This window comes from Mercenaria mercenaria, chromosome 14, assembly GCF_021730395.1.
Source record: "Mercenaria mercenaria strain notata chromosome 14, MADL_Memer_1, whole genome shotgun sequence".
In the NCBI taxonomy this organism is placed as follows: domain Eukaryota; kingdom Metazoa; phylum Mollusca; class Bivalvia; order Venerida; family Veneridae; genus Mercenaria; species Mercenaria mercenaria.
Genome location: NC_069374.1, coordinates 66,012,852 through 66,027,370, shown reverse-complemented (window position 1 = coordinate 66,027,370; position 14,519 = coordinate 66,012,852). Strand labels below are relative to the sequence as shown.

General features: G+C 35.9%; 1 protein-coding gene across 5 annotated transcripts in view; it reads left to right on the top strand.

Moving 5' to 3' along the window:
- LOC123526988 (uncharacterized) overlaps window positions 1–14,519 on the top strand; it is a 54,871-nt gene that overhangs the window by 30,912 nt on the left and 9,440 nt on the right. For 4 of the 5 annotated variants that reach the window (XM_053523746.1, XM_053523748.1, XM_053523744.1 and 1 more), the window contains exons 28-37: window positions 30–182; window positions 682–852; window positions 6,932–7,045; window positions 7,831–7,947; window positions 8,956–9,138; window positions 9,936–10,038; window positions 11,245–11,344; window positions 12,311–12,441; window positions 13,004–13,155; window positions 13,655–13,792. In XM_053523746.1, the coding sequence (XP_053379721.1) occupies window positions 30–182; window positions 682–852; window positions 6,932–7,045; window positions 7,831–7,947; window positions 8,956–9,138; window positions 9,936–10,038; window positions 11,245–11,344; window positions 12,311–12,441; window positions 13,004–13,155; window positions 13,655–13,792 (1,362 nt within the window). The remainder of the gene's footprint in view (window positions 1–29; window positions 183–681; window positions 853–6,931; window positions 7,046–7,830; window positions 7,948–8,955; window positions 9,139–9,935; window positions 10,039–11,244; window positions 11,345–12,310; window positions 12,442–13,003; window positions 13,156–13,654; window positions 13,793–14,519) is intronic. The other variant, XM_053523745.1, reaches the window with a different exon arrangement.

The following is a 14,519-nucleotide window of genomic DNA, read 5'->3' as shown; positions in this document are numbered from 1 at the left end:
TATATATATGTGTTTGAAATTACATTCAGATAAATATCAGCTCAAGAACTTTACAATGGATTTAGTGAACACAAATAAGACGGCTTTATGTAGCAATGGCGAAGAGATTTCGTGGGTTCATTTTTGTGATGGTATCCCAAACTGTTCGGACCTCTCGGATGAAGCAAACTGTACCACTGACGGTAACTGAACAAAATTGCAGTAATTATAGTAGTGCATCTGTAATGACAATCGGCAGTTTCCGTGTAATTAGCTGTTTTTGTTTGACAAATCGGCTTTTTTGAGGTAAATATTGCTTAAGGTGTTCATGGGTTTCCATAAAATCCAAAATCGTCTACGAAGAATGATTTGCCGATTTTCATCAAGGGTCTAATTCTTGAAAATGTATATAGGTTGTATTGTAATACTGAAGGGACGTGCACATGTTTTATGTCACAAAATAACTTATTAAATTATTTGTAAATTTTGGATCAATCTTGGAGCATAATTCGAATTATCTAGCTGATATTACAAAGAATCTATCGTATTTGTTTTAGCAGGATTTCACTATACAAACCTTTATGTTTATATATTGTACGTACAAATGAACAAACGAAGGCATGAAACAAAAATCCAAATCTAAGATATACATATAAAATTGAATTTGAGAGAATTTGCAATGTACTTATTCAATTATTACAGTGCACCAGCTAATGCTGAACAGGACACTTCCCGATAATATTTTGGATACAGAAGAGAAATATTCACTGTTTCAATGTGAAAGTAAGGAATGGGTGTCAATGTTTGCTAGATGTGACAGCGTGATAGATTGCATTGACGCCTCTGATGAAATGAATTGTTCTTTAAGTCAAGGTATGGCTAAATATTTGTAATATGCAGGTATATTTTTAATCTTAAACTGTCTTTCGTGGTTATATTTCGTGTGTGTCTATTCAATGTATATGTTCGTATGTTGGGCGATTTACTGTAAGCTTGCTTAAATGCTTGAAATAGTGTGAATGTTTGTTTTTTCCCCCATTTTCAACGGTGTTTCAGGTATATAGCAGCGGACAGTTAATCTAATTCTGTACAGTACAAACCTGTTCTTCGCAAGTGACTGCCAACTTCCCCACATGAATCAAAGGTGGAGGACGAATGATTTCAGACACAATGTCTCCAATCAAATCGTCACGAAGAATATACGCCTCGTCCGGGGATCGAACTCACAACCCTGCGATATGTAGACCCTTCGCTCTCCCAACTGAGCTAAGCGGGTGGGCTGAAAAAGGTTTTAACTCTCCGGTCGTGTTTTTGCAACTGACTCACTATGTTCTTTAATATCTTTGTCTTATCCTTACTGTTTAGCTCACCTGAGCACAAAGTGCTCGGGGTGAGCTATTGTGATCGCTCACCGTCCGGCGTCCGTCAGTGGTCCGTACATCATCCGTCCGTCCACACTTTCCTTTAAACAAAATCTCCTCCTAAACCAACAGGCCAATTTTGATGAAACTTCACAGGGATGTTCCACTGATAGTACTCTTAAAAAAATGTTCAAAGAATTGAATTCCATACTGAACTCTGGTTGCCGTGGCAACCGAAAAGAAAAACTTTAAAAATCTTCTTCTCAAAAACCAGAAGTCCTAGAGCTTAGATATTTGGTGTGAAGCATTGCCTAGTGGACCTCTACCAAATTTGTTCAAATCATGACCTCGGAGTCAAAATTGACCCCGCCCCAGGGGTCACTTGATTTAACATAGGAAAATCTTAAAAAATCTTCTTCTCAAAAAACAGAAGCTCTAGAGCTTAGATATTTGACATGTAGTATTGCCTAATGGTTCTCTACTAAAATTGTTCAAATAATGACCCCCGGGGTCAAAATTGACCCCGCCCCAGGGGTCACTTGATTTTACATAGGAAAATTTTCTAAAAATAAACCAGATGGCCTAGAGCTTTGATATTTGACATGTAGCATTGCCTAGTGGACTTCTACAAAATTTGTTCAAATCATGACCCCCGGGGTCAAAATTGACCCCGCCCCTTGGGGTTTCTGGATTGTACATAGAAAAGACTTCAAAATTTTCTAAAAATAAACCAGAAGGCCTAGAACTCAGATATTTGATGTGAACCATTGCCTAGTAGACCTTTTAAAAAATTTGTTCAAATCGTGACCCCCGGGTTAAAATTGACCCCGCCCCAGGGGTCACTTGATTTTACATAGGAAAATCTTCAAAAATTTTCTAAAAAAAACCCAGAAGACCTAGAGCTTAGATATTTGACATGTGGCATTGCCTAGTGGACCTCTACGAAATTTGTTCAAATAATGACCCCCGGGGTCAAAACTGACCCCGCCCCAGGGGTCACTTGATTTTACATAGGAACATTTTCAAAAGTTTTCTAAAAATAAACCAGAAGGCCTAGATCTTAGATATTTAACCTGTAGCATTGCCTAGTAGACTTCTACAAAATTTGTTCAAATCATGACCCCCGGGGTCAAATTGATCCCGCCCCATGGGGTTTCTTGATTGTACATAGAAAAATCTTCAAAATTTTCTAAAAATAAACCAGAAGGCCTAGAGCTTAGATATTTGACGTGTAGCATTGCCTAGTGGACCTCTACAAAAAATTTCAAATCATGACCCCCGGGGTCAAAATTGACCCCGCCCCAGGGGTCACTTCATTTTAAATAGGAACATTTTCAAAAAAATTCTAAAAATAAACCAGAAGGCCTAGATCTTAGATATTTGACATGTTGCATTGCCTAGTAGACTTCTACAAAATTTGTTCAAATCATGACCCCCCAGGTCAAATTGACCCCGCCTCATGGGGTTACTTGATTGTACATAGAAATATCTTCAAAATTTTCTAAAAAAAAACAGAAGGCCTAAAGCTTAGATATTTGACCTGTAGCATTGCCTAGTGGACCTCTACAAATGTTGTTCAAATCTTTACCCGCCCCCCCCCCCCCCACCCAAATTGACACAGCCCCAGGGTTTATTTGATTGTACATAGGGAAATCTTCATAAATTTGCTAAAAATAAATCAGAAGGCCTAGAGCTTAGATATTTGACATGTAGTATTGCCTAGTCGATCTCTTAGAAATTTGTTCAAATCATGACCCTCGGGGTCAAACTGACACAGCCCCAGGGGTTACTTTATTGTACATAGGGAAATATTCATAAATTTGCTAAAAATGAACCAGAAGGCCTAGATCTTAGATATTTGACATGTAACATTGCCTAGTACACTTCTACAAACTTTATTCAAATCATGACCCTCGGGGTAAAATTAGCCCTGCCCCAGGGGTTACTTGTTTGTACATCGGAAAATCTTCAAAAACTTTCTAAAAATAAACCAGAAGGCATAGAGCTTAGATATTTGACATGTAGCATTGCCTAGTGGACCTCTACGAAATTTGTTCAAATCATGACCCCGGGGTCAAAATTGACCCCGCCGCAGGGGTCACTTGATTTTACATAGGAAAATCTTCAAACAATTTCTAAAAATAAACCGGAAGGCCTAGATCTTAGATATTTGACATGTGGCATTGCCTAGTGGATCTCTACGAAATTTGTTCAAATAATGACCCCCTGGGTCAAAATTGACCCCGCCCCTGGGGTCACTTGATTTTACATAGGAACATTTTCAAAAAATTTCTAAAAATAAACCAGAAGGCCTAGATCTTAGATATTTGACATGTAGCATTGCCTAATAGACTTCTACCAAACCTTCTACAAAAATTTTTCAAATCATGACCCCCGGGATCAAATTGATCCCGCCCCATGCGGTTTCTTGATTGAACAGAGAAAAATCTTCAAAATTTTCTTAAAATAAACCAGAAGGCCTACAGCTTAGATATTTGACGTGTAGCATGTGCCATATGTCTAAGGGAGACCTCTACAAAAAATTTGCTAATCAATATCAATGTACCACCCCAGGTCACAATTGACCCGCCCAGGGGTCACTTATTTAAATAGGAAAATCTTCAAAAATTTCTAAAAATAAAAACCAGAAAGGCTAGACTTAGATATTTGACATGTGGCATTGCCTAGTAGACTTCTACAAATTTGTTCAAATTGACCTCCAGTATCAAATTGACCCAGCCTCATGGGGTTACTTGTATGTACATAGAAATATCTTCAGAATTTTCTAAAAAAAAAAACCAAAAGGCATAGAGCTTAGATATTTGACCTGTAGCATTGCCTAGTGGACCTCTACAAATGTTGTTCAAATTTTGACCCCCCAGGGTCAAATTGACACAGTCCCAGGGGTTACTTGATTGTACATAGGGAAATCTTCATAAATTTGCTAAAAATAAACCAGAAGGCATAGAGCTTAGATATTTGACATGTGGCATTGCCTAGTGGGCCTCTAAGAAATTTGTTCAAATCATGACCCTCGGGGTCAAAATTTACCCCACCCCAGGGGTCACTTGATTTTAAATAGGAAAATCTTCAAAACGTTTCTAAAAATAAACCAGAAGGCCTAGATCTTAGATATTTGACATGTTGCATTGCTTAGAAGACTTCTACGAAATTTGTTCAAATCATAACCCCCGGGGTCAAATTGATCCCGCCCCGTCGGGTTTCTTGATTGTACATAGAAAAATCTTCAAAATTTTCCAAAAATAAACCAGAAGGCCTAGAGCTTAGATATTTTACGTGTAGCATTGCCTAGTGGACCTCTACAAAATTTGTTCAAATTATGACCCCCGGGGTCAAAATTGACCCCGCCCCAGAGGTCACTTCATTTTAAATAGGAAAATCTTCAAATATTTTCTAGAAATAAACCAGAAGGCCTAGATCTTAGATATTTGACATGTGGCATTGCCTAGTAGACTTCTACAAAATTTATTCAAATCATGACCCCCCAGGGACAAATTGACCCCGCCTCATGGGGTTACTTGATTGTACATAGAAATATCTTCAGAATTTTCTAAACAAAAAACAAGAAGATCTAGAGCTTAGATATTTAACCTGTAGCATTGCCTAATGGACCTCTAAAAATGTTGTTCAAATCTTGACCCCCAGGGTCAAATTGACACAGCCCCAGGGGTTACTTCATTGTACATAGGGAAATCTTCATAAATTTGCTAAAAATGAACCAGAAGGCCTAGATCTTAGATATTTGACATGTAACATTGCCTAGTAGACTTCTACAAACCTTATTCAAATCATGACCCTCGGGATAAAATTGGCCCTGCCCCAGGGTTACTTGATTGTACATCGGAAAATCTTCAAAAACTTTCTAAAAATAAACCAGAAGGCCTAGAGCTTATATATTTGACCTGTAGCATTGCCTATTAGACCTCTACGAAATTTGTTCAAATCATGACCCCGGGGTCAAAATTGACCCCTACCCAGGGGTCACTTGATTTTACATGGGAAAATTTTCAAATTTTTTTTAAAAATAAACCAGAAGGCCTAGATCTTAGATATTCGACCTGTGGCATTGTCTAGTGGACCTCTAAAAATGTTGTTCAAATCTTGACCCCCAGGGTCAAATTGACACAGCCCCAGGGATTACTTGTATGTACATAGGGAAATATTCATAAATTTGCTTAAAATAAACCAGAAGGCTCAGATTTTAGATATTTGACATGTAAGATTGCCTAGTAGACTTCTACAACCTTTATTCAAATCATGACCCTCGGGATAAAATTGGCCCTGCCCCAGAGGTTACTTGATTGTACATCGGAAAATCTTCAAAAACTTTCTAAAAATAAACCAGAAGGCCTAGAGCTTAGATATTTTACCTGTAGCATTGCCTAGTGGACCTCTACGGAATTTGTTCAAATCATGACCCCGGGGTCAAAATTGACCCCTACCCAGGGGTCACTTGATTTTAAATAGGAAAATCTTCAAAAAATTTCTAAAAATAAAACAGAAGGTCTAGATCTTAGATATTCGACCTGTGGCATTGTCTAGTAGACTTCTACAAAATTTGTTCAAATCTTGACCCCCGGGGTCAAATTGATCCCGCCCCATGGGGTTTCTTGATTGTACAAAGAAAAATCTTCAAAATTTTCTTTAAAAAAAAACAGATGGCCTAGAGCTTATTTATTTGACGTGTAGCATTGCCTAGTAGACCTCTACAAAAAAATTTCAAATCATAACCCCCGGGGTCAAAATTGACCCCGCCCCAGGGGTCACTTCATTTTAAATAGGAAAATCTTCAAAAAATTTCTGAAAATAAACCAGAAGGCCTAGATCTTAGATATTTGTCATGTGGCATTGCCTAGTAGACTTCTACAAAATGTATTCAAATCATGATCCCCAGGGTCAAATTGATCCCGCCTCATGGGGTTACTTTACTGTACATAGAAATATCTTCAAAATTTTCTAAAAAAAAACAGAAGGCCTAGAGCTTAGATATTTGACCTGTAGCATTGCCTAGTGGACCTCTACAAATGTTGTTCAAATCTTGACCCCCCAGTGTCAGATTGACACAGCCCCAGGGGTTACTTGATTGTACTTAGGGAAATCTTCATAAATTTGCCAAAAATCAACCAGAAGGCCTAGATCTTAGATATTTGATATGTAACATTGCCTAGTAGACTTCTACAAACTTTGTTCAAATCATGACCCTCGGGTTAAAATTGGCTCTGCCCCAGGGGTTACTTGATTGTACATCGGAAAATCTTCCAAAAAATTTCTAAAAATCATCATTTTGGCATTTGAAATATGTAGCTCATATTACTCAGGTGAGCGATCTAGGGTCATCATGACCCTCTTATTGTTTTTGTATAATATATATTTAGTGCAAATGTCAATCGTTTATGCATCCAAAGTTATCAGGTTTCCTTTTGAGTAGATATATTTTCGTTTTTGTTGCGATGACTATATGCTATATTAAATATTAACTTGAATATTTTGTTGACATTTGAGTATTACGTTGTATTCAAATCATAGGTTGAAAGTTTTATCTTATCTATGATGTTCCGTTGAAAATACAGAGAAATCCATATGTTCCAAAAATGAATATGCATGTGACGATAGCGGCTGCATACATGTAAGTCAAATGTGTGACTTTATAGTAGACTGTATGGATGGCTCAGATGAAAACTGCGGTGAGGATATTTTTAATGTTTGCTCAGACTCAGTCCATCATAACGTAATAAGTCCGTTTTGAGTCACTTTCTTAAGACATAACTTGATTAGTTTAATATGATATACAAGTGCGTCAGTCGTCGTAACGGAATATTTAATATAGAAAGCTGTATGATGTGCGTTTCCGCAAACAAAACATATCGACACCCAGTCAAATTCTTTGTCGCCAGGCTGCACACGCTTGAAATTCCAAACATCTAATAATTTACTAAGTTTATCATCTTGGACCCAGGAGTTTCGACGAAAATTGATTATTTGTAAAAGCTCTAAATTCATTTTGATTGCAATATGTCATGATGGTTCATTGTTATTCAACAATGCGAATGTATAATTTGTTAAGCAATATTATTAAGAAAATAGTCTAAATAAAATCTGAAATGTAGATCCCTCGGAAGCATCGAGAACAAGGCGAACAGTGAAAATTGCAGACTCGGTTTGAAGCCATAGAACCAATCATTGAAAATACTGTTGAATATCGAATTCAAAGGGATCGAGTGGTTTACTTCGAGCTTGGAGATACCAAAATCCACTTAAAATGATATGAGCCACGACATGAGAAAACCAATATAGTGACTTTGCGATCAGCATGGATCCAGACCAGCTTGTGCATCAGGATCCATGCTATTTTCTGTCAAAGCCTGTTGCAATTAGAGAAACCGTTAGTGAACAGCATGGATCAGTCATATAAAACGATGTTACTCTGTTACTCGTTCTAATTGTCTTCTAAAATTAAATTATTCATTAGATTTCCCACTGTGCTGGCAAAAGGAATACCGCTGTCGAAATCAACAATGCATTCCGGGCGAAGACAGATGCAATGCCTATGAAGACTGCTTAGACGGTTCAGATGAAGAAAACTGCGGTAAGATAGTACAAGTATATATTTGGTTTGATTTGTTGTTGCAGAAAGTCAAACATTAATTTTATACATATTGGTACGAGCCCCATATCCTCTATTTTTAAATGTTTACATATTTTGTTTTCTCATACTAATTTGTGTATTAATATGGAACACTTTGCTGCTAACGACTTGAAAGAAGAACTTGAATGTGTCTGTATGTGTTCGTCTTTTTACCAACAATTCTATGTTTAGTTTTACTATACATTTATTATAGTATGCGCGATGGTATTAAAACGCATTCATTCCAAGGCACGATATTTTTATGAAGTGCCTTGCGGTCATATTTTAATGTTCTGTTGCATAGGTTATCAGCTTGTTGTTACGCTAAATTTTGATTGAATATGGTTTTGAAAAACATAAGCATAAAATGTAGCTAATATCCGTGGTAAAATTCGCAGTTTGCGTATAGAAAATATCTAACAACTAAGAATCTTTTGAAAATTGTAACCGCTTTTATTATTCTGATGACCAGGTTTCTGTTAGTTTTAGTGTGCAAATAACTGTGCTTTTGTTGTCATTTTTTAAAACTTAATTTGATTTGTTAGTTTAATTACCCTGTTGATTGAAAAGTTTCCACGCATAGTTGCTCTTTGCTAATGATATTGTTTTACGTTTCTGTATACCAAATACAATTTTTATTACTTTATTGTTACATTTCTGTATACCAGATACAGTTTTAACTTATTGTTATGTTTCAGTATATCAAATACAGGTTTGAATGTCGCTTTTCCCTATACAAGATACCAGGTGCAGGTTTTACTCCGAATTATCGGTTTAAATGATATTAAGTTAAGAAATTCAACAGGTCAAACGTACATACAACTTTTATACATTTTATTATTCACGCTTAAAACTTTTGATACTAGTAAGCTCATTGTAGTGGGCCATTTTATAAATTTTAGATAAACAATACAAAGTCTAATTATTTGATATGTTGATTAAGATTGTAGAACTGCTTGCACACTTCAGATGTGTGTAAGGACAACTCTTTTCATTGCGATCTTACAAGATGTATTCCAAAGCGACTGGTTTGTGACAAATATGTCGACTGTAAAGATGAAACTGACGAAACAGCATGTGGTCAACCGCTTCATTATTCCTGTGAAGAATGGTGGAATGCAGGTTACCGGAAAAATGGAGTTTACAAATTAAGTATGATTATATTAATCCGCACCATGAGAAAAATTTAAATAGTGCATTTGCGATCAGCCTCTCCTCCGCGCAGTCTGGTCAGGATCCACGCTGTTCACTTTCAAAGCCTATTGCAATTAGAGAAACCGTTAGCGAACAGCATGGATCCTAACCAGACTGCACAGATGCAGTTCTCAGAATGCTTGAAGTGCCAAATGATGAATGGTTTAATGGTATATACACTGGTATTTACTTTAAAAACACTTACATGTCATACTATAAGTGAAGAAGCATTTTTTGCCCCTAAATTATATGATTTTTAGAACATTCAAAACAAAACTATCAATAATACAAAACAATGGCAACTGGTAATATAAAATGAGAAATTCAGTATCTACATTGTTTGTATATACAAGTTAACAGTATTATTTATGAGCCCCAGGCTTGATGTTTGCTAGCCAAACGTTTTACTGAATTAATGCAGCAGTACACAAGTACTTATTTTGTAAAGTTTAGGCTACCACTATTTGAATATTATTTAGATGCATTTTTAAAACTTTAAGATGAACTAAAATACTGAATAAAAGACTGACTGAATGTGAAATGAAGTTGTGGAATTACAATAATTCAGTTAGAGCATTCAGTTGCACATCTTTCAGTTTGCAGTATAGCAATAGTACACCAGTTTTGTCAAAACGGTTTTTATGAAGTTCGTGAGAGGCAAAAAGTAAGTCACTAGCTTGAAATACGTTTCGCTTAATATACTCAGGGGCAATATATTTATATAAAATTTACTATATATGGAATGAATATTGCAGATGAAACCGTGGTGGAATGCAATTTTGATGCAGTGAATAAAGAAGGAACAGTTTATACAATATTTCATAATTTCGAAGTAACATCGACAAAGAATATCAACTTGTAAGTAGCTGATCTTACTTTATCAGAGATCATTTGTAGATGGATGCTGAAAGTGCCGGATTTCTCCCGAACTTCACTGTTGCCCCTATTTTCAACTGGTTGTTTTGTCTGTCTTATATTGCGTATGTTTTCTTTTTTGTTGTAAGCGTTTTTCCTCCGCACCACTCCCCTTATTGCCCTCTCTTTTCCCTTGCGTTTACGCTACTTTCATGGCTCCCCTTTGTTCTTGCAACTAAATCCCAAGACGGCACTTGATTGTTTTTCCTACGTGTGTGGGTGCGTTTGTATGCTTGTGAGTCTATAACGGTGCCCTACTGCCCTACTGTTTTCTTATGTGTTGCTTGTTTGTTTTTCTATATTATTTAGTTGTTCGTAGTTGTGTGTTTATCTTGGTACATAAGTGTCTGTGCTATTGTTGTTTACGTTGTAGTGCGACTGTTTATAAAGAACATGGCATTTCCTTGTATGTTCGTCCTTGTTTAACTTTTCCTCTTCGGATTCTTCCCCCACCCGACCCTATTTTGCCCCTTGCCGTTTCCTTCCCCTCCATAAATTTTTAGCATGATTAAATATGTACTTGTTGGGTGTTTGAAGCCACCCGTCTGAAATATGTTTCCATTACAGCTTCTTTTTGTTGCGGACCTGCTGTGTAAATGCGTGGCTCTTTGGCTGTGTTTTGGTGCTCTGTGCTTCCGAGAAATCTACCCTTACCTATTATCTTTCATATCGCTCGGTTCAAAACCGTGCTGGTAATTAAAAATTCCTTCATGTGAAGAAACTACTAACTGGTCTGCGTAAAGTTGCTGGTCCTTAAGGATGTGCCAGCCGTTGTCGGGAACAATACATAAAGGGCACATAATGATTTCCACATGAAGCTTGAATCTCGCGGTAGAGAATAAAGACTGAAGATGTTAGATAAAACAAACAAACGTGCAAACGAGAGTAAAAGATGTATTCCTGGTCTTTTATCTGAAACATTTTGCCTGTGTTAATTAAATGTGATTTCGAAAATTCTGAAAATATTTAAATTTATCTGATTTTGAACTTTCCCATACCGAATTGTTTTAAGTTTTAGGTTAAAATTGTATTACTATAGCTTTTAAAAATCTATTTTGCTGTGTTTAACTATGACATTTCTGTTTGTGTAAATTATGATGATTAAACAACAATTTTCCTTTGCTAACTTTGTTGGAATTTAAACTTTAGGTATGGTCTGGAACAAATTCATTTCGGCGATAAAGACTCTTTGAACTCGGCCATAATTTCTTCACATTTTCAAAACAATAGCTACAATTGTATCCAAAATGTAAGTATTTTCACAAAGAGTTCATGTTTAATCATAGACACTTTAATTTGTTACTTACAAATGATTGTATGTTGTATGAATCGACACTATCCATAACTAAAAACTGTAAACACATACATTTGTATTTACTGTTTGAATCCTTTACTTATATCAGGTGTTTGCATGATTGTGACATTGTATTTTGAAACCTACATTGTGGGAAATGAATGCCATAATGGGATTCAGGTTTTTACGTACTGTGTATATATCCCGTTTCGATAGTTCTCGACAATGCTTGTCTCGTCACGCTAGTTGGTAAATTCTAATGTTTGTGATTTAAAAAGGGGGGAGGTTGAGGACGAAAAATGGATGTCTATACGGCATAATATCATTTTATTCAAATTTTGAAAGATGGCAACAGCGTATTGTTCTAGGCGTACGCTAAATTTCAGAAAGGTATTTCATTAACTGTTAAATGATGTGCAAAATAACAAATGATGGGTTTACTGTTTTGTATATTATAGCTTATTGGTCTCTGTAAAAAAATCATTAACACATCTATTCCAAGTGCTGATAGTGCTTTAGTGATTTTAATTATTAATGCTTTTACGATTTCATCCACCAGAAACTGATTTTTTTGTAATACGAACAGGGCGAAAATTTCCATCCGAATCCTTATTAATTAGGTTATTCGACATTTACACGTAAAATTCCGAAATTGTAAATTAGGAATATGTAAATTGCCGATTGCTTTTATATGAAAATTACGTAGAAAGAGTTACTCCAGTCACGATAATAGCTGCAATACAGAGATACCATCGTTTAAATTTCTCTTACTATAATGACGCGAAATGTTACGTAGCTTTCCACATAAATGTTACCTTGCACATGCCAAATTTTAACTGAATGTCTAGAAGGAAATACCAGTGAGTAATTACATGTGTATGTAGCTGTTTTAATTCAAAACATGTAAACTTTCTCTTTCAGATTACACAATCGTGTATTCCTGCCTATGAAGCATTCTCTGATTATAGAAACCATACACTTGGAAATGCTTCCGACACCTGTGTCTGTGTAACTATAACAGTTGCTCCTTATCGCTATGATACTGATAATAGGTATGCATCAATTGTGTAAGATTTGAGTGGTTAAATGCCGAATTTCAAACATGACGAATACTACTTCATTAAAAAGTCATTTTCTTGTTCGACCAATCAAATTGTATATTTTCCAATTGAGAAGCAGTTTGCAAATCGTCTCGTACTTTAGTCTTCGATAATCGAAGCAACATGCATTCTAGGTATTTTTACGTACCTCTTTCTTTTCAATGTTGAAATATGCATCAGGTGTATTGTAAGTCACGTGTCTGTCAAACAAAATCTATAACCGCGTTTTGGCTAATCTACGCCCGTGCACACATGCATACAGTGTTGATGATTGTATTGGAATCATAAATATAAATGTAAATCAATCTGACACTAAATATATCGTGGAACTAACAAGATTTGAAATATTTCGCAGAAAATCCGTTGTGACGAATGACAATTTCAAAACTTTAAACAGATCAAAATGTGACTTTTTTCGGAATTATTCGTGATATAAATGTGTTTCTCATTCAAAAAATATGCAGTCTATATAAGAAACGAGTTAAAAGTGTATCTTTAAGGAACGTTATTTCAGTTCACTTCATTTCTGTGGGAATGAAAGACCGATGACGGACAATGATCACAATTATATGTTATTCCAATACTTTGAGGAACAGACACAATTTCTAGATTATGAGGGTGAACGCGGTATGGAGATAACAGTTGGACCAATCGTTTGTTCTAATGGTATGTTGATTACTGTTAAAACGCATCTGTAAAACAAATTCTATTCAAAAAGTATAAACCCTTACCATGCTAAATTTCTATAATGAACTTGTTCATTTCTCAATTTGGACAGTACCATTAACTGGTTAAAAGGGGTATTTACCAAAATGATACTGACTGAATGGCGAACAGTGCAGATCATGATCAGACTGCATTGTTGTACAGGCTGACCATGATCTTCACTGGTCGCAAAGGCAGAAGCAATCGTGGCCAGCATCAAAATGCATTCTTTACTATAACGACGTGTAGAGTCATTTACATATATGCCCTACTGTTTTGTATTAAAATACTCAATACCGAATCTACTGCAATTCTAGTAGCGTCTGGCGTATATATTAAGTAATTTATTGCAAAAAAATGCAGCAAAAACTTACTGCTTCTTCTGGTATAAAAATTATATACAGCTGTTTTAGACTACAAGTAAAATTAGATTTTAATTATACCTCTTACTAATCTTTAGTAGACAGAGCGGTAATAACAGGGAAACCGTTTGGAAAGAAAAACAATGCACTCAACGGACAAGTGCGATGTGTGTTTGACATTGATTCTGCGGGTTTCGTGATAGGTAGTAGGTCTGGACAACATCTGCAAGAATGTGGTAATACATTATGCTTTGCTTGGGTAACTTTCAGACTTCGTTAAAATAGCAGCAGTGCTAAGCGGGCTCCAAAGATTTTTATCAGGAAAATCTTTGCAGTACCTAAATGATTGTCCCTATCTCTATAAAGAAGGACTATCGTCTATGATAGCTTTAAGTAATTTATTTGCTACTACAGTAATTGTTTTGTTGTTCTTTTTTTCTTTGAGACTGAGCTTCGGTGGTTAAATTATCTGACCTCATATGATTTGTTTTTAGCCGCGGTTGTATCAAAACTCCATTTAAAATGTTATATTTCTTACTTGAAGACGTTTTCAAGCCGTTATGCAGAAAGCCCGTGTTTCTATCCACCTTAAAGAATGTTAAGAGTGGCACAGCAGGAAATTTTTCGACTTTTGAAAGTTGGCAATCGCCGTATGACAAATACAATGTCGGTTCAGCAATAAATCAAACAAAATACATAAGTTAGATAGAAATCCACACTATATAGTTAAAATGTGTTAAGCGCATTTGTTTAAATGATTGTTTAATGAATGTTTAAGTTTGCTTCGTTATGTGAGTTTATTACTCGTAAATATACATGTAATCTTACTGTACTGACAACGTCCATTGATCTAAAAGCAAACCTATCAAACAAGCCTTTAAATTCCCATAGCTTTTTCTGACCTCCGGAACAGAATTTGAAATTCCAATTAAAAAATTTCGCATAGTGTGATGTTCACCACTG